Source organism: Calypte anna, chromosome 1 (genome assembly GCF_003957555.1).
Source record: "Calypte anna isolate BGI_N300 chromosome 1, bCalAnn1_v1.p, whole genome shotgun sequence".
Taxonomy (NCBI): domain Eukaryota; kingdom Metazoa; phylum Chordata; class Aves; order Apodiformes; family Trochilidae; genus Calypte; species Calypte anna.
The window spans coordinates 125,433,415-125,459,211 of NC_044244.1; the positions used below are offsets into that span (position 1 = coordinate 125,433,415).

At 45.2% G+C, this 25,797-nt stretch overlaps 2 protein-coding genes across 2 annotated transcripts in view; both read left to right on the plus strand.

Annotated features, from left to right (window-relative positions):
• The first annotated feature begins 11,835 nt into the window (after positions 1-11,835).
• Positions 11,836-12,435, plus strand: LOC115598845 (rho GTPase-activating protein 6-like). Its single transcript, XM_030457123.1, has one exon. It carries the CDS (start codon positions 11,836-11,838, stop codon positions 12,433-12,435), a length of 600 nt encoding a protein of 199 aa, XP_030312983.1.
• ARHGAP6 (Rho GTPase activating protein 6) overlaps positions 12,070-25,797 on the plus strand; it is a 328,240-nt gene continuing 314,512 nt past the window's right edge. The window contains exon 1 of the mRNA XM_030451749.1: positions 12,070-12,315. The gene's annotated coding sequence lies outside the window, so the exon portion shown is untranslated. The remainder of the gene's footprint in view (positions 12,316-25,797) is intronic.

Below are 25,797 nucleotides of genomic sequence, written 5' to 3' on the forward strand. Positions count from 1 at the left end.
CTGGATCATAGCATTACCTTGACCATACTCCCTAGTATGCAAGGGAAAAGGAAAAGAAAACAAAATACTGAGATGTAGAATGATTAAACCGTGAACCAGTGAATATGATTTTCATGAACACCAGGCTACAAAGGTCTAGGCTGATGCTCAGGATTTAAAAGTATTCTATGAGGATAGAAACAGAATAATAATTGAGGTCAATTATTACATTTGATCAAGAAATTTGTATGCACAATTGGGCTATAACTAATTTCTGGCAATGGCAGCAACGGTTAATGGATTTCTCAGAGAAGAATGAAGAGGCACAATCAAGCCTCACAGAGTCATTCTGTCGACAACCTGAGTTGTTATACCAAGTGTATGATACTGTTTCAAGTCAAAGATACATTTATGTTGCAGATACTCTCAATGAAATGGTAAAGTAACAGCTGTAACAAGACAAGTTAGGATTTATTTTTTTAAAACAAATATAGTACATAGATTTTTGAAGTGTCCGGTTGTAATCTGCAAAGATCCAGGATTGCACACAAGTTTGCTCAAATGAGAAGGGTTAATCTGCACATTAAATTGGTTTATACTTTCAAAGAAGTATTTTAGGGCAGGGTTCTCCTCCAGGAGACTGTTCCTGACCTCATTCAATCAATGTTCAATTTATTCACCTTCCTGAATCTTTGCCCTCTTTGGATAGTCTGTGACAAGTGCTGCGCTGCGGGAATTCCTGTTTTCCAGCAAATTGGCTCGCTCTGCAGGTTTGTAGTCCATTGTTAAAATTGCTGATTGGGTAAAATGAATTTCCTACGTCTTCTCTAGCACAGCTTGCAACGCAACAGAAGCAGAGGTAAAAGAATGCACTAGAATACCAGAGCTCCACTTAAACACCAACGGAGTCAGGCTGTTGGCACCAATAAGAAATTCTGTGTTTAACAAATCTGCAAATATTTAAGATCCAAAGTTAGTCAGTTTTATATATAAACTCACCCACTTAGTCTGACTGCCATCCCAACTGGCCTTCTGTTTTCATGGAGTCTGGAAAAAAAAAAATACCGAGAATTGTCTGAAGTTATACATACAGACAGAAATTTGCAAGAATGAATCTCAACTATCCTACATACGTGCCAATTATCTCCAGTTTCTCACTTTGTTCTGGCTGTGTAAAGCTAAATTACAGCTCCTCGTTGGTGCCTTAGAAAAGACAGCTAGCTTCAAAAATGACACTTTTTTCTGTGACTTTGCTTTCACTGGTTCAAACCTTCCTTTGAACTGCGGAATTAGTGATATGGGCGCTCTTATCAAGTTGAAATTGAAAGAGCCTTCAGCTGTAAAGGGAAATGAAATCCAGTCAGACAGCCTAATGCTATCCTTCTAAATTATGAAAATAAAATCAGTTCAAACAATTTCTAAGGTCTTTGTAAAATACCTCCTCTTCTTTGCTGTAGCATCAATTAATATAGCATGAATTTGGAAAAACTTAGGTTTTGGCCAAAGCTATAAATCCATAAAAATCTTTGCTCTCTCATTAATTACCTGATTCTTTTGCTCAAGAAGCTATGCCTTATTTCTCTAAAGTACTATCATACACAGAGCTTACAAGGATCTGGGAATGGTGGTGCAGGGAAAACCCACAGGTCACGTCGAGGAAACAACATTTCCTTGCTGCTGCCTTGCCAGTGATAAACTCATGCTTTATCCTAGGCCTCATCTACCTTTAACAGATGCTAAAACCATTAGTTCAGTTAAGGACTTCTTTCTTTGAAGACTATGTGCTATCAACTAAAACTTGGCATAATAACAGAGAGGCAGCTGAACCCACCCTAAGCAACTGCACAACTTTTACTTTTGCTTTTCATTGCGCTGCTAAAGCTCTACTGGGTTTAAATACGTTAAACTCTGGGTATTTTTAAAGTTATTTAGTTAAAATTAAAATGTTATTTTTTTCTTTCACGGTTGGGGAAAAACAAACAATGTTGCCATTAAAAATCTACAGGGATGTTTCCACAAAACCAAAGGGGGTCAAGACCTCTGGTGCCTCAGGAGACAAAAGACCAAAGCTCTACATCGACAGAGGAGATGCTGTGGAAGAAGTTACAAGTCTGGTTAACATGACAAGCTGAAGATCCAGTCTCGAATGAGATGAAAGCTATAAGCCATTGCCCATCTGGTGGTCACATAAGATCCGCAGCAAAAGAAGAACTGAGTTGCTGCTCTTGAGAACGGAGAAATCTAAACAGAGATATCAAAAAGTTGCATAAAACCAGAGCATCAACCACAGAAGGCATGGAGGCCACAAGACCTGCACCAGGACCCGTTTATCTGACTGCATGGTTGGTGTTCGCCCTCTGTCACAGGCTGGCCCAGAGATGTCACTTTTGATGGTTATGAAAGTCAGGACTTGGTGAGACAAATTTAACACTTGCAGATGACCTGAAAAAGGGTCCTTCCTTTCCAGATCAGGCTAACAGAATCAATCCATTCAGCCACTCCTGAGCTAGCAATCCCTGGGAAGTACAGCATCTGATGAGCCAGCAAAAAACACTTCAGAAACAAAAAGGCTCTTCCTATGGTCCTAAAAAAAATTGTTTAGAAATCAACATAGCCAATGTAACAGCCTTTCCCTTTCAGCTGGCACGAAACTCAGCATTTGGCATTTTCTGTGATTGGGATTTGACAGACTACAGCCACCAGCACAAGGGAAGCAGGAAAATCCCTAGTATCACAGTCACAGCTCAGGCAGGGAAGAGGATGGGTCTGGCCATGTACATCAGGGGTTATACCAATTCAGTGACACTCCATCCCTCTATGGAAAGCAGAACTTAACATACACCTCCTTCCCCATATCACACCCACCATCTTTTTCCACAAAACAGGCCAGAAATTTCTTATTAAATCTACCAAGTCCTAAACTAGACTGGGTTAAATCTCCAGATCACAGTGAATTTCAAGCACTGTTTTCAATTCATATTGAAGTTGATCTTTACTCATATCAATTTTTCTGGCCTTCCCACACAGCCTGCAACTACTACATGCTCCCAGTAGAGCCTGTACTCTTTGTCTTATACACAAACAACTGGACGGGTGAGAACGTTATTTTAAGTTAACTCAGGAGAAAAAGCCTAAAACCAAAACACTGTCCTCCCAATGTCTTCAGGGAAATGCAGTTACATACCAGAGGAGGGATTTGATAGGGGTCCTAATTTCTGGTGGCCAGAGCAATAAATGCTACAAACAACAATTTGCTGAGGCCATCCTTTTTCCTCCAGCGATGCCCACACCACCCACAGTGACCCACTGGATTCCCATGCAGCCCCAGGCCTCGCCAGCTGAAGCCACTGTCCTAGGGTTAGCACAAGCGAAGGGTCAATGTCGTGATGCCAGAGCTGCCAAGCAACTCAAGGACACCCCAACTGCCCCTTCTTCTCTTCCCCTCCGAGGGGGCACCACGCCTGGCCAAGGGATCCGGGAAACACACCACCATGGCCATCAGCCCATCACACCTGGCTTTTCTCCTCCTGCTTGGGACTCTGGGATGGTGCTGCTGCTGGTGGTGGCGGTGTCGTGTCTGGTGTGGCCTGCGTCTCGCTCTCAGCACGCGTGTGCCTGCTGACCAGCGACTTGAGGGGCGCCATCCACTTCATCCAGAGGTCCAGGTCGACGTCGCCCCAGGGCAGGTTGGGGTTCTTGGCCGCCCGCCGCCGAAAGTCCTCGTCGTAGTTCATCCAGGAGGTGCCCCCGTAGGTGGCATGCAGCTTGCGGATGGTGTCCAGGTACTTGAACATGGCTCCGCAGCGCGCCGGGTGCTTCTCGCAGAGCACGCTGGCGTACACCAGGAAGGCCGAGACCCACTGGTCCAGCGTGTCCCCCGGGCGAGGGCCGTGCTCGGGGGCCAGCTCTGTGTGGAGCAAGGAAAAGAGGTCAATGAATTCCCCCCGCCAGATCCGCTCCTTGGTGGCCTTGGACAGCTTGTAGCCCAGCGGCCGCCGCAGCCCCACGTAGGGGGTGCCCGCCTCCGCAGCCGCCGCCTCGCCCTGCCCCGACGCCGCGACCGCCGCCGCCGCCGGAGGGGCCCCCGCCGCGCCACTCGCCGCCGCTGCTGCCGCCGCCGCCTCGGCGCAGGGACTGGCGGCCGCCGCCGCCGCCACAGCCCCCAGCGCGGCCTGCCGCTCCAGCCAGCGCGGGTTCACGTAGACGGTCCGCAGGCGCGGCGCGGCCCCGGCCGCCGCTGCCGCCGCCGTCGCCCGCGCCGAGCCCTCGGCGCCGGGCTGGAGGCGCAGCACGGCCAGGGCGGCCGGCGCGCCGGCGGGCAGATCGCTGCCCTCCCGCCGCGGGGCCGGGTGGGCCGCCGCCGGCACCTGGAGCAGCGAAGGCGCGGCCCAGGGCGGGGAGCCGCCCCTAGGCCCGGCAGCCGCCGCCAGCGCCTCTAGGCCCGGGAGGCCGAGCCGCGAGCCGGGCGCCACCGCGCCGAGCACCCATCGGGTCTCGGCGATCCCGGCGCGGTCCCGGGGGCTCCGCGACCTCCCCTCCTCTCGGCGCCCGGCGAGGGCCGTCCCCAACGTCAGGGGGGCCGCGGTTCCGGCCCGGCGCCGACGGCGGCTCCGCCGCCTCCCACGTGGCATCGGCGCGGCGGCGGCGGGCAGCGCGCACGGCGGGGGGCGGGGGCTACGGGCGGCGGGGAGGGGAGGGGCCTGAGGAAGGAAGGGATGAGGGGGGGAGGGGGAGGGGGCGGGGGCGGGACCGGGGCGGGTCCGAAGCTGCCATCCCGCCCCACGCCGCTCCGAGACCCCCAGAACGGACCGAGCAGGGACGCCCGGGAGCTGAGGCAGGGTGAGAGCCCATCGGTGTGCTGAGGCGTGCCCGGGGTTAGGCGGCCCCCAGGGTGTCTGATAGGCGGGCACTGTTCGGCACTTAAATGGTGGGGCTGGAGCAGGTAACACATACTCTATCTCAAATGTATGTTAAAAAGTATGTAGTGTGTATATATACATATATATATATATGTGATGCATGTGTAATGTATGTATGGAGACTATACAATACAGATACACTAAATATAGCACATACATATACAGACATATACAAATATTTATATACACGATATATAGCACCCTCACTTTTTCCCTGTGAGGGTGGTGAGACCCTGGCACAGGGTGCCCAGAGAGGCTGTGGCTGCCCCCTCCCTGGCAGTGTTCAAGGCCAGGTTGGATGGGGCTTGGAGCAACCTGGTCTGGTGAGAGGTGGCCCTGACCATGCATGGGGGTTGGAACTACATGATCTTCAAGGTCCCTTCCAACCCAAACCATTTTGTGATTCTATGATAAAACATGATATATGTAGTTATATATTACTACAGTGTACATATAGACACACTATAAATAACTAAATATACACATTACTGTGTAGTAGGTACACAGTAGTGGGGCTTATGTCATTATTGCTTCAGTAATTACATTTGATCACTGTTCCCTTTCAACGTAAACAAGCATCCTTTTCTAGTTATAGAAAATGGCTTTTGACTGGGTAGCCAGTCTGGGCAAACAGTTGCCAAGATTCCTCAGTGTGTCTCGGTGACTGACCTGCAGAGCACCATGCCAGGTAAGAAACAGGGAAAGCTGTGACTTTACAGGAGACGCAGCCCCGTGGGCAATTTCCCTTCCAGTCACATCAAAACACTTTCTATGGCACAGCCATACGTGTCTTGCTGAGGCAGCTGCCAAAACATACAGTCACCTCTGAAGAAATAGGACCAGGTCATTGCAACATCTGGGACATCACCTGGGTGAAAGTCAAACATCACAGGCACAAAAGCTGGGTATTGGTTCCTTGTGTGGACTGAAGTTATGCACCCACTCCCCAGCTGCTTCTACAATTGCTTCTGTAGCACTTTCTGCTCCAGAGGAGCAGCTTTAAAGACTGTGCTGAAATGCCTAGCAATCACTTCCACTGTAATAAAGACTAAGATTCTGTAAAAAAAAATAACTCTCCCATCTTCACAGAAAAACTGGAAGAACTGAAATTTAACTACAAGTCTTTTGTCCAAAAATTAAACCCCAGAAATTATAAAATCAGGCATTATTCTGCAATAAAAATGTAAAGTAGAACAGTGGCATTGTTTTTCTTAAGCTTAATAAATTCTGAAGAATAATAAGAGTAGCAAAATGCTTCTATTTTCTAATTCACCCTTCTCAGAGACTTTGTTCTCTGAGAGTCTGAACAAAACAGTCTTGGCTTAATTCTTGAGATGAATACATTCACATTTTGATAAGGTTATTTTTTTAAAACAGTACCAAAACAGGTACAACTGTGATGAGTTTTTAAAGATTTTTATTTTATATTCTGTCCAGTATCTCATTGTCTCATTCGAATTCCATTAATGGGACATTAATAACACCAAAAACTATTAAAAGTACACCAATACCATAATTTCTCTAAAATGTCCCTGGGCAGCAAGCTTGGAAAGGTGATACACGTTTATATAAAACATCTGATAATTTACTGAAGATTATGTTTTTCTTGGCTTTAAGCCAAAATTCATTTTTTTTATATAACTGCAGAGTCATTCAGATTGGAAGGCACCCTCCTTGCAGGTACTGGAATACTGCTTTTAGTTTTCCCTTCCCCAAGCTGAACAAGTCCAGCTTTCCTGTCATCTCCTCACAGGGCAAATGCTCCATCTCCCAGCTGTCTTGCTGGCCCTCCAAGGGACTTGCTGAAGTTTATCAAGTTCCTTTTTAATTGGAGGCATCCAAATCAGGTATTTCAGATGGGGTCTATTGAATGTTATGTAAAAGACAATAATCACTTCACTTGGTCTATTGACCATGCTTCTGGTGATGCAGTCAAGGGTGCTGTTAGCCTTCATCTCTGTCAGGGCTCCTTGTTGGCTCATTTTGAGCATGAGGGTGCCACTCCCCAGCCTATCAGTGTCCGACCCACTTAAATGCAGGGGTTTAGTCCACACAAAGTGCATTTGTCTCTGCTGATTTTCATAAGATTTCTATTTCCCCATTCTTATAGGGCTTATATAGGTCCCTCTAAATGACAGCCCTGCCCCTGAGTGTGTTGACTGTCTGCCTTAATTTGATGTCCACAAACTGCATGAGAGTGTACTCTGTCTCCTTCTCCAGGTTATTGATATGGATATTAAACAGGACACGTTTCAGGACAGACTTCTGAAAAACTTCATTTGTAACCAGCTTCCAGATAGAATATGTGTTGGAAAATGGTGAGGGAAAACTAATGCAACCAATATGGCTGGTAAACAAGCTTCAACTTTATTGCCCAGTAACTTTTAGTTATATAGTGTTTCTGTGACCACACCCCGGCCACCACAGAACAATATAGCGTATCATTGGACACCCAGTATGTTTACCTGTAGCACAGTGAATCTCTGGTGTAGGTAACACAGAATTATGGGCCGATCTAATTGGCCCCTCAAACATGGGGTTGGGCACAGCAAAGGGGTCACACCCCCTACCTTTTTGGGAGCATTCGGGAACATTCTCCAACATTCTATGACAAGTATATACCATTAGTCACTACAATCCACTCAGTTTTTCTCTCATCTGTCTCAAACAAGGAAGTTATGGGAGACTGTGCCAAAAGCCCCCTATCCACTGCTCTCCCATCATCCACGGATCAAGGTAGGTGATCAGGTTGGTTAGGTATGATTTATCCTTGCTAAATCCATGCTACATTTTTCCAGTCGCTTTTTTGTTCTCTGAATGCCCAGAAATGGCTTCCAGGATAACTTGCTTTTGTGATTTTCCCAAAGTGAACCTCACCAGCCTATAGCTCCCTCCTCTTTCAGAAGATAAGGAGCAACGTTTAGCCCTTTTCAGCCACTGGTTGCCTTACCAAATTTCCATAAACTTTCAAAGATAAAGAGAAACATTGCAGTAACATTGGCCTGCCTTCTGAGCATCTGGCTGGATCCTCAGCCTTGCTGGGGTTGGGATTCCTCAAGACAAGATCCTTGACTCAGTCCTTTCCCTCTACTTACAGATTCTCTTCTCATTCAGTCATAAAGGGCTGGCAGACTTTGCTGGTGAAGATTAGGGCAAAGAAGGCATTAAGTAAGTGCCTCAGCCTTGTTTGTTGCCATTACATCACCTGCTGCTTTCAGCAGAACTCAAACCTCCTCCTTTTATATTCTTTCACTGCCACTGAAGTGGTAGAAGTTGCTCTTGTTGCCCTTGTCATCCTTTGCTGATTCCACCAACAGCTGAGCTTTGGCTTCCCAAGCACCATTCCTGTATGCCCAGGGAATGCTTCTTTACTCCCACTCTCTGTGCTAAGCCTGAAGATATCTCAGAACAAATCTGATGACTGAAAAGTCTTAATTGTCAAATGCATTCATCCCTCAAAATTTTTAGTGCAGTACCAATCCATATCACTACTGCTCACTTTCAGAAATAGAGACTAAAAAATTGAGATATTTCACACTGCAGTAAGTTCACTGGCTACTGCATAAGGCAGTGAGAAAGAACAAAGAATAAACATCCTCAATGGATTTAAGCTTTCCCTGTAAAAATTATGACAGTGCAAACTGTTGGGAAAGCCTTTATGACTAGAGAAGTCACCACATCCACTGTCAAGCTTGCTACTCCCAGCTCCAGGAAGGACTGCCCAATCAATTCCTTGACTGCTATTGCAACCTTAGGGGCAGCAATTACACAAACAGTTGATAAATATTGGATCAGCTAGTCTTGTCTCACTATTCCTCTGCTTATATGGCTACACTGATGATGTCTTTTGACTGGAGGTTAGTGCCAAGGCTTGGGGACTGCGGGTGTAATTTTGTTCTTCACTTGTAGAGTGCCCACCAGAGCCCTGCTGCCTCCTGGAGCCTAGATGCATGGCTGGTGGTGCCAGGTCTCACCACACAATTCATAGTGAATAAACAACAACTTAAATTGGTAAGCACTTATAACTGGTAAGCACTTATATTGCTGCTCTTCTCAAAAGATATAGACAACAGAAAAGACAGGTAGTAAAGTTGTTTACATGAAGCACCTATATGCATATGCTAGCTTTTCTCACAATCATAGCTGTGATTGTCCAGGTCTTTGTCTCAGGAAACCTACCTTCAAATTTTTCATGAGGGTTCCAATGGACAAAATCATCTGGGCAGTAAGAATAAGTGGGCTGAAGTAGGCAGAAATGAGAATGCTTTGCTGCCATTTCATTTAGAGGAGTTACTTGTCAGGTGATGTATGCTCCTCACATTGCACTCCTCTCATTATTTCCACCTCCTTGCACAGGCTGTGTGTGTGGTGTGTAAAAACCTGAGTCTGCATCTGGAGGTTTGCTTCTGGCAGCTGGCTGTGTCCAAGAATATCAGCTCTTCACAGGGGGCAATACTTCTTACTGAGAATGGCAGGAACCATTTTCAGTGGATTTTTGAGGCAGGCACGGTTTGCCTCTCTGCTCCTCATGTGATTACAGCTCTGAATTTCCCCCTTGCCTTTTTTCCTCATGTCTTCCCATCCTTCCATGTTCCAGTGGTACATCTGTAGAGGACCAAAGTGAATACTTGGAGCAGCGTGACTGTAAAGCTGTATTGCAGACATGTCTCTCTCAACCATTGCCCGCATGGGCATGGAGTGGCAGAAACAAACCCAGATCATTCTTTTATGCTTCAGACCTTCTTTTTAGTCTCAAGCATGAGGTTTTATTGAAGGCATTAATGAGGAGGCAAAATGAAGCTTTAAACAGAAACAGCTGCAACCTTAGCTGTGGAGGAACTAGCAGAGTTTGGAATTAAGCAAGAGAATGGTTTATTACAATAAGGGGACGGGGGAGCTCCTTTTCAGACAAAAAAACCCAAAAACCAAAAAACAAAAAATCACATTTGGAAACATTACATAAAACCAGAACACCTCCCTTTGAAAGTGGATGGGCTACCCTGCTGTTTCTCTTTATGAACCTTAAATAATGCCAAAAAGGCAACAACTGTCTACTCCCTCTATTGATGAAACTAGAAAATGTTGCCACAGATCACTAACCTGCACAGGCTCCAGGACACCTGGGAGAACACACCCCTGCACTAGGGTTTGAGGAGAAAATGCAGCATGAGGAGAAAATGGTCCTCGTGTTGTGCTCAAGAGTGTTGTTTGATTGTTTGTTTGTTTGTTCTGCCCCAAATAGACAGTACTTTCCTAAGGAATTTTAAGAGTTGTGTGCAATACTTTTGGGTTGTTTGTCTGGTCAAAAGAAGGATGCTTAGGCCCTAGTGGAATCAATGATGGTGATTTCATCTGGGGCAAGAGATGTTCAAGACTTGCATGGGATCTCTAAGACTGGTTGTCTTTCAGCATCTTCTATTTGCTCCATAAATAAAAATACTGGTCTGGAAACAAAACAGAATTTTGGTTTGTATGTTTTGGTGTTCCTCTCATAAAATGTATTGGCTGTATTCCTCATTGACAACAGAACTAAGGATCTGAACTCACCTATGAAACTATCGGCTGGAGCTTAATGAAATTGAAACAGTAAATCAATATCACTTCAGGGCCTGAAGAACCAACCTGACAAGCATTGCTGCTAAACTGCTTCTCCTGAGGGGAGTACTCATTGTTGGCAGCTGGGAGAGGCAGGCAGGAGTGAGATCCTGCTCTGTGGTGTCTTTCCTCTGCCTGCATTCTGTTCTGTGTTTCTTCATGGTTTTGGCTTTCCCAGGTTTGTTCTTTTTTTCCTGGTAAAGGTTGCCTTCCCTATGCTTGGAGAGAGACAAGACAGAGTTTCTACAGAAGATCGAGTAAGTTTAATTTCTGGTCCCGAGGAAGCCTGGGTTCATTGGTCCCACTCCTTTTTTTCTGCTGCCTTCACCAACACAGAAGAACGGCTGCAGGTCTTGAGTTATCCATGCCTGCCTTGAGTCCACATGGAGCTGTTCTGCACAGGCTGACAGACAGGAGCAACGGAGTATGCCTTCCGCTGTTTCTTGCGGTTGAACACGTAAAACCATCTTCTCAAACTGGCCCAGGATGGAGAGAGAAGCTTGGCGAGAACAGAATTGCTGATCGAGCTCCACTGAAGACCTGGTCCCGGTAGCGCTACAGACGTGTGCTGTACACCCCGATCACCCCGCCTATATTTTCAAGTTTTTCCAGCGGCCGCCGGCGGGAGGGCGATGCGCTGCTGGACTCGGCAGTGCTTCCCCCGGCTGTGCCTCCGGAACGATCGCTCCGAAAAACAACTGTCCCTGGCTACTCGACCCCTCCCCAAAACGCAACCACGCGGTGCCAGCGCGGCCGCAGCGCCCCGTCGGGGCCAACCGGGACAGTGCCCGGCAGCCGCGGTCCCGGTGCCCGCTGAGCCCGAAGGGGCTGCCGGATGCCGCGACCCCGACGTGGGCGCCCACGGTGGCACAGGGCTGCGAGCGGCATGAGGTCGGACTCTCCCAGCTTTGGGCACCCGACAGGGTGGAGGGCTGGGGGAGGGGTGGGGTGGGGGCTGAGGGGGAGTGCGGCGAGCTGCTCCCGTGCGCATCGCAGCCGGGAGGGGAGTGACTCTGGTAGGCTGCGGCGAGCCGAGATAAAAGCTCCGCTGCTGCCTCCTTCCCTCCCCTTTTCTCTCGTAACTTTTTTTTTTTTTTTTTCCTCCTTCTCTCCCAGCAAAGTGACCGCGGCAGCGGCAGCCCCGGAGCAGCCCCAGCAGCGGACGCCGCCATGAGTCCCTCGGTGCTGCCGTCGGGCCGCGCTGCCGGGGGCTGAGCCCCGGTGCGGGGCGCTCCCCGAGAGCCCCCTCGTTCAGTCCCTCCGCGGAGGGGGCCGGAGGCAGAGGAAGCAGGAGACCAGGACCCCCGGCCGCCCCCGCCGTGCCCGGACAGCGGCCGCCGCGATGTCGGCGCAGAGCCTGTTGAGCAGCGTCTTCTCCTGCTCCTCCCCTGCCGCCGCCAAGAGCCTCTCCAAACGGAGGCTCCGCCAGACGCGTAGCCTGGACCCCGCCATCATCGGCGGAGGACGGGAGGACGGCAGCCGGGCGCCCCGGGCGCGGGCCGCTGGCAGCCCCCTGGGGGAGCGCCGCTACCCTCGGGGCGCCCCAACTCCCTACGGCGCCTCTTTCTCCACCCCTAGCACCCCGCTGGAGCGGTCGCCGCCGGGCAGCGCCGTCTTCGACGAAGAGAGCCCCCGCGGGAAGCGGAGCCCCGGCTGGGAGCTGCCCTTCCTGGCGCGCAGCCCCTCGGCCTCGGCGCTGAGCGGCCCCGCCGGCCCCGCCAACAGCATCTTCTCCTCGCCCCGGCGCTGGCTGCAGCAGAGGAAGGGGCAGCCCTCGCCGCCCGGGCCTCGCCCCGCCGCCTACGTCGTGTGGAAATCCGAGGTAGGCCCGCCCGCCCCCGGGGGACGGGCCCCCGCCGGGCCGCCTTCGCCCCCGGCCCACGCCGTCGACACCCGGCGGGGCAGCCCCTGGGAGTTCCGTAGCTGCCGGTGGCCGGGATGAGGCGGCACTTCGGATCCCCTTAGCTCCCGTAGACGGGATGAAGAGGCCCCTGGGAGCCCCGTAGCTGTCGGTGGCAGAGACGGGGCGGCCCTGTGAAGCCACCTCCTCCTCCTCCTTTCCCCCTCGGTGGTGGGTGCGAGGGAGAGCCGGGCATCCCTCGGGCTGTGTCTGCGGTGCTTTCGAGGCCACCGTGGGAAACGGACGAGGGTGTTCGCGCCGGGCGCGGGGATCCGCGGTGTTGGCGGGGTGGGCGGTGGCGTTTGACGTTCCCTCGACATGCTCCATCTAGTTGTCCCAGGCATGTAAAACTTTCCCCTCCTGTTTTCACACATCGTAAACTCAGCTATGCGATGGTTTCTAACAAGATAGACAAATTATTTTTAATGTGCACACCCAGCGAGCTGTGATTTATTTGACAACGCACATGTGTCAAAACCACATGAGGGGAGATCGTATTCCAAGACAAATCCTACTTTGCAAATGCAAATATTTATTCGTTTAACTTGGATTTGGTCGATCTTGGGCTGCAGATATCATACCATGTGGACGGACGTATTCCAAGAATCTGGTATTGTTTCTTGATTGCGATTGCTTGGTGAGTTGGTTCTGCACAGCCCTTTGTAGCAGGAGATGAGGAAAGTTTTTGTTTGAAGTGATGTAGCCATGAGGTTTGCTTCTTTACTGTTTAGATGTGCCTCCCGGAGTGTTTGGGTTGGGGTTGGAAGGCAGTGTTTTCCTTTTATTTCACTTTCTTTTTAAGACGTATTTATTGTAAAAAGTAATTACTAATTAGATCTAGGAAAAAAAAAAACAACCCAGACTCATTCTTTCAGGGGGATGGAGGAGTCCTTGAAAATTGTTACGTAGCAATCTGGAATCCAAAGCCAAACTAGGCACTGTAATGACACAAGATTACCAAAACTCGTTTTTATGGTCAAAGGCAGACTGCCTCTCACCTCTAAACGAGCCCCCTCATCCTCCTGTTAACTTGGGGTATAAAAGCTGTCAACATCTACTGACTGGGACAGACAGATGCCAGATACTGAGTGTCAGCACCTGGGTGGTGACTTTGGGCATCACTGATGCTGGCTAATGTTGAAGGAGGCAGAGAAGATTTTTATCAGCTTTCAAAAATGAATTATTATTAAGCTTTTTTTTTTTTTTTTTTTTTTTCCCCTGGAAGTTACTCTTGGCAATATTTCATCTTGATTCTTGAATTTTAAGGACATTAAAAAGTTACGGTTTCAAATAACTTTGTGGGAGTAGCAATGTCAAAATCACATCAAAAATCACGTCCAGTAAGATAGCAGGTAATGACCTTTAGATGACCTTTAGTAGTGGTGAGTTGGCTGCTTACCCACTTACAGTTTGCACATACATAATTTTGAGCACGTTCTATCTCTTACCACAGGTGTGCATGCTAAGGGTCATTCATTTTGGATTTATCATGAAATAGCATTGTTCACAAATGATGTAGTTATTTGTTTCCTATTTATTCTTTGTTGGAAAAAGGCTTGTTCAGATTTTGGGAAGTGAAGGATGCTCTGTCTCTGGGGGTTCACCCTAGCTGTGGCAAAACAAGTGTGCTTGAGAGATAAAAAAACCCCACATTTTATGGGGTGAAAAGCAAATAACTATTTATGATATTGTAAATTAACAGGTCCTGTTATCCAGATTATTGCATTCCCAATAGGAAATCCTTAGTTTAGGTTTTTTCACCTTGAAAAATGAAATATGATTCTACTGAGCTGTAGAAGACAATTGAATAGATGACTGCAGGTCAACAATGGGCATGGAAGGTTTTGGTCTAAGTATTTAAAATTTTCATCCTATTAGCTCAGGAATAGAGATACTCATTACAGAACATGGCTTTTTAACCTTCATTCCAATTTATTCAGTATAACTGCACTTTTTTTTTGGAAAATGTTTCTCTAAAATCCACTGTGCAAGCAGCATAATTATCCACTAAAAATAGTATTTTAGGAGCTATATGTGGGAATTATTTTCTTCTTAATCTCTAAAGCAGTAAAGAGAAGTAAAAATACCGTGGAGATTTTCTCTTCACAACCCTCCCAAAATCATAACTTCTGAGCAGAACCTTCTTCACCCATCCCAAGCTGGATCTGTGTGGTGGGGTCTAGAGGGAGGTGGTGAAGATGGAGTTTGCAGCAGGTGCTGGTGTGAGATTTGTGAGTCCTGCCCTGGGGCAGCCTGGTGCCTCGGGGCTGCAGGGCTGGGAGCATCTGTCCCTCTGGTTTCAGATTTTAAAGCCTGCAGCAAGTGCTCCCTTAGCATCTGATCTGTGATTTCTGTGCAGGAGGCCAAGGTGTCTGTAATAGCTTTGAAAGGAGGTCAGGAGAAGGACGGAGTGTTTGGTTTACCTTTATTCTAATTGTAGTCCTTTGACTTCAGGATTTTATACTGCAACCCTATCTACTGGCCCAGTGATGGGAAGGGTACAGCAGCCTTCACACAGACATTCATAAATTATTTTTAATGAAATGCCAGAATGCACAGGGGATTTCCAGTTTCATAGCAGGTCAAGTCTGAAGGCTCTACACAAATAAAGGTGTTAAGTCTACGTTTTTGGATCCATAGATTTTTGGATGTGAATCATCATGTGACAAAGGTGTCTCTAACTCCTAGGTGATCTGGTTCATGCTGAATAGTCACAAGATTATTCACAAGAATATTTTAATTTGAATAAAGAATATTTGACAGTTGTAAAGATTATTCTTAGTAGAACTTTACTTCGCTGACAAGCATTCTTTCCACTTTCTGATATATGCTCATGTATAGGCTGCTTAAATAAAAAATTCTGGGTTCCTGGGTCTGTGGACATCAGTGACAACATCACCAGTGGTTTCAATGGGGCAAAGGTGAGGGGGATTTTTAACACGGGAAAACAACTTTCATCCTCAGTTCTCATCAGATCTCAGCTGTCCTTTAAAGCCATTTTCCTTGAAGTAACTTTTGCTTACAAAATTAAGTCTTCTCTGACTATTATGCTGTCATTAAGTGTTTCATAAGGTCAAATGACTCTGAGTAAAATAAATATAATGGAAAAAGGTGGTAAAAATATGAAGAGGTATATTAATGCCTTGAATCTGCCAATGTTTGGTCATACATTTATCCTTAAGTATGTGAGTAGTCCTGTACATGTTAAGGATGCAAGTGTTTTACAGTGACTGACTGGAATATGTTTGCCATGAAAAGTCTGAAATAGCTCAAAATGAACAGGTCTGTCTGAAGTCTCAGTTAGTGCTAATTCTTCTGCATATTTTTCTGTTCTATGAACAGCAATGGGAAAGCTGCAGCATGTGTATAATGAATATGGCAAATCTGTGAATGTATCTGGGTATCCTCTTTATTATGGTAAACCAAATCTACATACTTACATTTATATGGCCTGATTATTTTGCTTCCATGTGTTACTAATTTAACACATCTCCAGCTAAGTATCCTTTTGTGGGGAAGAAGTTTTTTGTAGCCTAACATCTGCAGCTTTCCCTCTTATGTGCCTGGCCTATGGGAAGCAGGATGCATCATCATAGAATTGGCTGGGTTGGAAGGGACCTCAGAGATCATCGAGTCCAACCCTTGAACCACCGTTGCGGTTGCTAGACCATGGCACTGAGTGCCACATCCAGTCTCTTTTTAAATATCTCCAGAGACGGAGAATCCACTACTTCCCTGGGCAGCCCATTCCAATGCCTGATCACCCTCTCAGTAAAGAAATTCTTTCTAATATCTAACCTAAACTTCCCCTGGCACAACTTGAGACCATGCTCTCTTGTCTTGTTGAAAGTGGTCTGGCAAAAGAGACCAACCCCCCCCTGGCTACACCCTCCTTTCAGGGAGTTGTAGAGAGTGATGAGGTCTACCCTGAGCCGCCTCTTCTTTAGGCTGAACAGCCCCAGCTCCCTCAGCCTCTCCTCATAGGGTCTGTGCTCGAGTCCCTTCACCAGCCTGGTTGCCCTCCTTTGGACCCGCTCCAGGACCTCGATATCCTTCATGGGTTTGTAACTCGCTCCTCAGCACCACAGGGGTCTTGTGAGCTGTTGTCTCAGCTCTTCCTTGCTTCTTCCTCCTGGTACAGCCTGCAATCAACCTTCCTGCTCCCCCCAGGAAGGCTTCCTGTCAAGTGCAGGGGGGCGAGGGGCTGCCCGTGGTGCTGGAGTGAAGGCCGCCCCTGTTCCTCACCAGGTTTTGGAGGAGAAGCCAGGAGTAATCCTTGGTGTTTCCTGAGCTGCTGGCCAGCCAAGCTGTGGTTAGCTGCAAGGATGCTGGAGGTACTCATCTGCAGTATCACAACAGCATGAGTTTAGCCAAGTTGTTTTGTAACTTTGAGACATATGGAGTGATAATTTGGGGCATGGCTGTCAGAAGCAGTGAATGCTCACAACACCACTTTCAGCTAATAGTTGCCTTGGGACGTCAGCTTCTGTGAATTCACTTGCTTGGTACTTTTAGTGTTTAAATCCACTGGGAAGGCAGTCTCACATTCCCTCTTTCTATGTGTCCCTGCTTGCCAAAGTTTCATTGAATACCACTGCTTTTTTTTTTTTATGTTAATTTTAACCTCATTTTTCCACGTTGCTCTGAGTGCCTATCTTACTTCTTTCAACATTTTTTTTTTAATTTTTAAAATTTTTTTTTAATTTTTTTTAAATTTTTTTTTTCCAGCCAGTGCTTGCTTCGAAACCATGCGGATGGTAGGACATACATGAAAAAGACTTTTAGAGAACAAGAGCAAAGCAAAATTCTTAAAAAGTGGGCAAACCCAGAGGCCATATTCCCATATAGATAGATATCTTTGGGTGCTTCAAATGAGTATTTTGCTTTGAGTTTAGTGGGACAAGTCGTTCTGAAGAAAGAAAGGACTGATTACCTCATCAAGTTCACCAGAGCAGAACCTGTTCATTGTTAACATGGAGGACGAAGAGCTTTTGTTTCTTTTTCCTTCCTCTCTTCAACTCATGAACAATGAGTGATGCATATTCTGAAACTTGTGGGTTACTCCCAGAGTGGGGAGAAAGAAGGCAGTTTTCCCCTTTTCTCCTCTTCATTAGGAATTCAACACAATACATGCAGCTATTTTAATGGAGTCCCTCCCCAGCACTTCATCTCTCATGGCAATGTCATATTTACTGCTCTCTGGTTGCCATTGTCTTAAAGGCTTTGTCTTCACTGTGCTCGTGGGCTTGACTTTATTACTTCTGCATTTACCTGTGTTTACTGAGATGCTTGTTAATGATGAGATGCTCTAAAATTGTTTCTCCATTTGCTGGAAAATTAGGGAAGAAATCACAGGGAATGGATTAAATTACCATCAACACTATCTGGCTTTTTTGTTTGGGTTTTTTTTTTCCCCCCCCATAGTAATCTCTGAGTGATATATAGCTGAAGTGTGAGATCAGTTTCTGATGTCCTTAAGCACTTTGATATCTCATCCAGACATTTTCCTGTATAATGGTGGAAGACAGGTCAAAAAAATTCATGTGTGGAGCGCCAACTACTGTCCAGAGAACTAAATGGAGATCTAGTGTGTTTAAATGGCTTTTTGTCACCTTGTTTTTCTGATCCTCCTCAAGACTTTAAAAAAAAAGGACACCCTTTCATCCTCAAAATTAAGTTTTTGCCTTTGATAGGGGAGTTTTAATTGGGTGTAGCAGGAAGAGCCTTTCTCGGTCCTCAGGCTCGATGAGCTGCTGGCCTCTCCATGCCTCACACCAGAGTGAGCTTCTCTCTGTGGGTGTGTGTCCCACCTTTATTGGCCCCCTGGTAATAGGGGGCCTGCCCTAACCAGGCACAGGTGGACTCACACCCACTCTTTGGGAACTCGAGGCACCTGGTTTATCTTGTTTCTCTACAATTGGGATACATAAGAATCATATTTTTGAAGGTTTAAATTTTTTAAAGTAAAAAACTTGGTGTGTTGATGTTTACCACTAAACTGTTCTGCTTTATTTTCCTCCATACAGCACCCTACAACACTAGATGGACAGATTAGTTTCAGCCTAACTCTGTCCCTTCCAGTGCTGTAGGAATTCTATGTTTGCAATCTTTGTTGGGCAGAAATGTTGTGGGTCTCTTATAAAGAGGAATGCCATTGAAAATAAGTAAATATATTCAAAATTTCTAAAGTATCAACAACCCAGACTTTTGTCTTGACTACTTGGTGGAGTTGTGGCACATTTAGCTTTGCAGACTCTCTTGTATGACATGAACTCCAGCTAGGATAATTTGCAGGTGGGGAACTTTTTAAGAGTCATTTTTCTGTGGTTTTGTGGCTGTATAAGCATATAGATAATAAGTGCATTTTTTTTTTTTCCTTCCAGATGTAAGTATCGTAATGGAAGCCAGCCATGAGTTCTGAGCAATTGGGGTGAACACTCATGTTGGTATAGTAGTAACTATATCAGAACTGTTTTGGAAATGCAGAGTTGAAATCTTAATGTAAAAAAGCAATTGAAATGAAGTTTATAGTGGCAACACTGTCTTAGTCTCACTAAACATGATGTAATGCTGTTTGTAGTTGGTTTTCTGTCTATGTGGCATGGTGTTTAAGAATGTAAGGACCACTGGAATTAAGCTGATGTATTAAAAAATAGCATCTGTACATTGTGGGTTACACTGTTTCCGAACTGGAGCAGATGTTTGGATGGTGGAAGAGGCTTAAGGAAATTGGAAAGGGAGCAATATGGAGGTAAGGGCAAGTTTCAGACTTCAATAGAGTTTGGACTTTGTTACTCATCATCCAATTTTACAAGGTATTGAGCTCTCAGACTTCAACCTGACAGAGTACTGAAGTGTCCCCTTTACTTTTAGTGGGTAAATACTACTAGTTAAAGGAGAGTATCAGGCAGGAAGCAAAGCATTTAGTTATCATTTAGTCCTAGGAATTTCACTTCTTTCACCTCTCTTTAAAACTTTTGTGTCTTTTTTTTTGGTGTATATTTTTAAACTGTGTTTGTTTAAAGTAATTTTTATAATTTTTCTTCTATTCTTATCACATAGCAATAATACGTTTAAATGGAAATGTATGCGTGACTTTCTGGTTGAGTTTCAGTTTTTCCTAGATGTGTACAGACTGGCTATTTCAAGTTATGTGTCTGTTTCACCCCAGTTTTCAGCAAGGAGTTATCAGTCCCTGGGAGAGTTAAGAGTGGTTTTGAAGGATTTGATGAGGTTCCAGTGCTTGATGCTCACCACATTGTCATAGTAGAACCAGATGTTTGGTACCACATGTTCATGTTTCTGGAGCTAAGTAGGTTAGGTACTGTGTCTCTGGCCTGTAAATACAAACACCAGTTTCCCACCCTAAAACTCTAATCCCTGGCTCATCATCCTCACAGTTTTGGCCACGAGAACAGCTTGCATCGGCCTCCCAAGTTGTGAAACTACAACTGTCTGTTCTGGATCTTCTTATTTGCTCTGTCAGTGTCCTCTCAAAGCAAAGAGCTTCTGAGACCTTCTGATTTACAGTATTTCTCCATGAGGACTCTTGACATAGGCTAAAAAAAAATAAAAAAATAAATAAAAAAAAGATTTTTGAGCATTGCACTTAGCAAGCATGCAGAGGAGTGCTCAGTCCCATGCAGGAACTTTCATTATGGGTGCTGAGAAGCTGTTGGGACACTGGTAGATCCTGCTTTTCTCTTGTCTCCCCTCTTCATTTATGAGGTGGGTTCCTGTTCCATGCACCCAAAACTTTTCAGGTTGAGCTTGTCATTTATCAATTTCTAGTTGTCCTTGTTATGTATATCTTCAGTTATCCTCCACACTGAACATTAAAAAGGAAGAGAATGTCTTTTTCTTGCTTTCATCACCTGATGTTCCTACAAAAAAAGTGCTCCTTTACTGTAGCTGTAGCTTGTTATTTGGATCAGCCAAGTCAAATGTTAATGAATCTTTTTTGTTTTCATAAAGGGTTTGCCTCATAAATGGACAAAATATTTTCAGCAATGTACAGAGTATGATACAGACTTTGCTAAAAAATAAAATGTTAATTTTTTTTTATAGTGTGATTAAGATTACATTTGCAGTGCCTCAGAGTCAGGCTTCTCTATAGGACTGGCTTCTTGGCTTTGATCTTCAGTGAAGGGACAGTACCTCCACTGAACATCCAGAACTGATTTTGGAAGGGGAAGACTCATACAAATTTTCCTTTGCTATTTACAGGTTTTATTTGCTTTATCCCTTTGTTTTCTGCCACTGGTGTAATACAGCAAGATGTTTTTAGAGCACTGTCTTTTCCTTTTTTCTCGAAAGGGTAATTTCAGTTGAGTTGCACCCTACTGAGAGTAATGTGGTGAGAAACCAGTTGGCAGAGCTCTGTTAAGTTTTCATATGCCTCTCTCTCAACATCTAAAAATATTCCTCCTACAGGAAATGTTTTTCATTCTGTTATGTCTTTTGCTTCCCGTAGGAGGTATTTCTTTTAATTTATTGAATAAACCTTTTGGAACTGTATTCCCATTAGACTTTAGGCACAATGGAGTCTTTGGACAAACTGTCCAGGAGATCTCACCATCTTCTGTTTTTAGAAGATATGCAATTGTTTCTTCATACAGTTCTGTCAAGCTCTGGGACAAGCTGACACTTGTGTGAAATGGGAGAATTTGAAGTTTAGGAATGTGGATTAACACATCTGCTATAACTTCTCAAATTTTGTTGTTTTGGTTGTATATATCATATCTATCCTTCTTAAATCATAGAGAAAACAGTCTTCTCTTTTTGCTGCTCTTGAATTTAAAAGGATTCTGGGCAATATTTTCATTTCAGTCTCATTACCCTAATTTTTGTTGTAAGTGTATGTGTGTACACAGGAAGGCTAAATCTTCGTAACATCCTGCTTGGAAGTCAACTATGTTTGGTGTTAATTTAATGTGGATGACAGGGCAGGCTGTGATTTGAAAGGGGTGGTGGGGAAAGAGAGACTGGGATAGAATGTATTTTCATGCTCCAAAGCAAGACCTTATCTACTCTACCCTTAATTAGAAAAATATGGTTGTGTTTTCTTGTGGCTATTTCATAACACTCCTGCTGACAAAATATGGTGTGCCTTTTGCTCACTGCTTCACTACTGCTTCTCAAGCATATGTTTGTGTCACTGCATCTAGTGACAGCTCTTGTAGTAGCATGCCACAGGGACATCTCATATGTCTTTAGAAAGGAACAGCATAATTGCAAGCAATATACAAAGTGGACTTCACCATCAAACTGCAGCCAGCTGGGAGAATTTTGTGGCTAAATTCCTTAGATAATTGCAATTAGAAGTTTTACTTATTTTTAAGGGATAATGTTCCTTAATTCTGTAGGCACTGAAGGCATGTGATGTAATAGCAGTCAACCTGTCAACCTGCATGGAGAGTTTTAGAGCAAATTCTTAGGAGAATAATTGTAAAATTTATATTGGTAGGTTTGCATATTTGAAAAATCTCTGGTGCACTGTCCAAAATGCTTCTTGCCCCTTTTCTCTGAGACCTGAGCAAATACCATTTTCCATGCTCCATAAAGGGTCAGGTAAAGACCTTTCTGTTTCATAAGCCTCTCCTCAACAGAGGCAGAGTGAATTAACAGATGAGCATACTTTTATTTCTTGAACTATGTAACAGAGCTTTCCACCTGTTTTCCACCTGTTTCTTGGCCCAAATACAGCTAAATTAGACTGTCCCACGTGGATCCAGGGAAAAGCAAGTAGACAAGTTAGTCAGTGGTGGAAGGTACATAATGTGGAGGACAGGATGCTTGCATACTGGGTGGTATGAGGAAAAAGGTAACTGGCAGGGCAGGGGAAGTGACTTAGCCCTTGTGAGTCCATACCTTGTCCAAGGGAGATGCTGACATGCTGGAGCAAGTGAAGTGAAGGGCCATCAAGATAGTTAAGATGGGATGAGAACACTTAACGCACAAGGAAAGGCTGAGTTTTGTTTCAGCTTGGAGAAGAATAAGGGTGTATGTGTGTGTGCATGTGTGTGTGTTCTATATCCACGTTTACTTACCCAGGTGGGTATTGCTAAGGAGAAGATGGACCTGGGTGTTCTCAGTTGCACAGTGACAGTCAGAAGCTGTAGCAAGAGAATTTTTTGCTAGATCTAAGGAAAAAACCCACAGCCATTCACAGGAATGATTAAGTATTGAAATGGGTTGCCCAGAGAGTCTCTGGAATCTCTGTCCATGGAAATTTTCAACCCTTGACAGGGCAGACCCCCAAGGAACCCAATCAAATTTTTAAGCTTCCTACTTTGAGCAGGAGATTGGACCAGATGACCTCCAGAGGTTCCTTCTAACACATTTTTTTCCTGTGATTCTGTGACTCTTTGAGTATCATTTCTTTCTATAGCGGAATGAAACCTCCTACCTCTTCCCTATGCTACAATATAACTTTTGAGAGTAAGTTGATGAGTTCCTGCTGGAAGTGTGATGCTCTCCACTATCAAGGCTGAAACAAGCAGAAGTGATTTCTTTCATTGCATCGTTTTCCAAAGTTGTTGCTGTGCTACTGCTCTGGTGTTTCAGAAATGCAGAGAAAGCCAAGGTGATTGTTTTAAAGATATCACTAAAATTTTGAAAAAGCCCTAAACAAACCCTTCTTAAATACAAGAGTTTTGCAGAGACAGTTAGACTGTGCTGTAGTAGAACTTGAAAGATTTCATAGAATCATAGAATCATAGAATAGGCTGGATTGGAAGGGACCTCAGAGATCATCGAGTCCAACCCTTGATCAACTACCGCCACAGTCACTAGACTATGGCACTGAGTGCCATATCGAGTCGCTTTTTAAATGTCTCCAGGGACGAAGAGTCCACCACCTCCCCAGGCAGCCCGTTCCAATGTCTGATCACCCTTTCCATGAAAAAATTCTTTCTAATATCCAATCTGAACTTCCCCCGGCACAATTTAAGACCATGCCCTCTTGTCTTACTGAGAGTTGCCTGGGAAAAGAGACCAACCCCCGCCTGGCTCCATCCTCCTTTCAGGTAGTTGTAGAGAGCAATGAGGTCTCCCCTGAGCCTCCTCTTCTTCAGGCTGAACAGCCCCAGCTCCCTCAGCCTCTCCTCATAGGATCTGTGTTCGAGTCCCTTCACCAGCTTGGTTGCCCAGGGTTGGCAGGGAAGTTTTAGTAACTACTTGCCAGGTAGGTTTTTCTTCATTTAACCAAGCCTGTCTGCATAGTCCAGCAATAAGCAGCCCAGGGCTTGTAAGGTGTTTACCTTTAGGACAACCTTCCATGGAAACAAGCCTGCTCTGAAGTTGAGTTCAGTTTGCTTTTGTGGGTTATTTAACTTTAGGTTTAAAAATATAGAACATTTGGCAAAACACCATTGTCTTTTCCTGTCCCGTTTCATGGCAGTTCAGTGTGCTCACGACAGGCCATATGATGTGCTGCCTAAACCACCTCTTCTTACAGGCACTGGCCTGTATTAAAATAATGGTATAAAATATTTCTGTCCGTTTAGCTTTTCTATTTTTTGTCATCTTCCTGAGAGTATTGTAAAAGTTAAAATAATCTGTGACAGAAATGGAAGAAGGAGGGGAAAAAATGAAGAGTTGCGCAAGAAGGAAAGGAAATCTCCTGCTGAGCTTTGAGTAGGGAATTCAACCAGATATACAGAAAAATAAGTGTGGCAATAGGAGAGTTCAGGCTTTGCCTATATTGTCTTACACAGCAACAGTTTAACCTGATCCTGACCTTGCAACTTAGGAGCTTAAGGGCACAGTTATGTAACTGGGATAAGTAAAAGCTAAACTAAACTGCAATAGGCAAATGGGGCCACACTGCCCAGAAAAAGCTGGTACCAAATTGGCTTGCTGAACTAAATGCTTCCACTCTGCTATTTAAAAGGAGCACAAGGCATAATTTGCTGCTGTTTAAAATGCAGTAGTGAGTTTTTTTGAGCTTCTGGAGTATGTTGGTCAACATCTTATTTCCTGCATCTCTTCACCTTGCTCTTGAGAAACAAATTTTGCAAGTCTACAATTAGCTGGCAGAGGTTTTGCCAAGCAGGTGTTGCCTCCAGCATCAAGTGTGAAATTGGGCTGCCAGAAGGATCTCACTCACAGTGAAAAGAAGGCTTGATGACTTGGACTCATAGCCTTTTGCAGTCCTGATAATTACTTTTGGACAAGAAAGTAAAAAGAGAAGACAGGTGACTGGATTACAGCTGTGTAGGTCAAATAAAAAGAGATAAGGAAGTGGAGAAGACGGAAACAGCATAAGAAATTAGTAGTGAAATAAACCATCACTAGCGCTGGAAAACAGGATTGCCACTGAAGTGCCACCACTGCTGGGAAAAGGAGAGCTTTGACTCCTGCTTGCACATCCCTGTCCCATCTCACTGGCTGTGTGATGTTCTGGTTTCCAGCCGGGAGTGCTGCACCTGAGGTGCTGTCCTGGGGCTGCTCCATGCTTCGTTCTGTGCCTGATGAGCCACCTGGCCCTCAGAGAAGCTCCCAACTCTGGTGCAGCTTGGTAAGATGAGAGGTTGGTGTTGGACCAGAGGTGTGTGGTCCTAAATGGCTGCCATGGTGTCTTGCACTCTGTGAATATTTCTCACTGTTGTATCTAGCAATGAGATTTTCTGAAGCCCTGACTCGCTTTTGAAGATGAATTTCAAGCTCCTAGAGTGTTAGATTTTGAAATTTTATTCTAGATCTCTCATATCCCTACTTTCTGCTAGATCAATTAGAGCCTCCTTCCTTTCTTCTTCCTTCCCAGAAGAAATTGTCTATAATGATGAAGTCTTTCACACAGCTGAATACCATTTATTAGCAGTAAAGAGGGCTCATGTCTTCTTGAGCAGTTTCTCATTTCAGAAACACTTCCAAGTTGTCTCTGTAAATACTCCTCATGGTAGTTTGTGTTTGCTTTATGGTGGTTGCTGTGTGCTTTAGTACAACTTGCTATATTATATTTGCCTTCTCTTATAATTTATGATTTTCAGCTTGTAACAGCATATCTGCTTGGTTTTTTAGAAACATGTTTTGAGACTGTATCAGTGCATTGTTTAATTCCAAATGTGTGAACTTTAAGCTGAATGCCACTTGATTAAATAAATAGATACTCTGATGGTAAATTGAAATTGTGATTGCCATAGACTGTGGGATCTGGCATAAGCACAAGAATTAAAAAAAGAAGACCTGCTGTTCTTTGGCAACTCCTTCTGTCCCCATGATAGCTGGCTTGTAGGAGACACTCAGGGAGCTGTAATACAGAGCTGCATTTTTCAAGCAGTTTCCTCTCTGGGAATCTTCTGAAAATAAAGCTCCCTGATGTTTAGATACTGCATTTGAGGCCTTGGTTGTTTGGGAATCTCTCTGACAAGCTGGCTGGAAGCTGGATATTGTCTTGCTTCC

Excerpts from the sequence above, each read along its gene's own strand:
- LOC115598845 (XM_030457123.1), top strand. The coding sequence starts at position 11,836 with ATGTCGGCGCAGAGCCTGTTGAGCAGCGTCTTCTCCTGCTCCTCCCCT.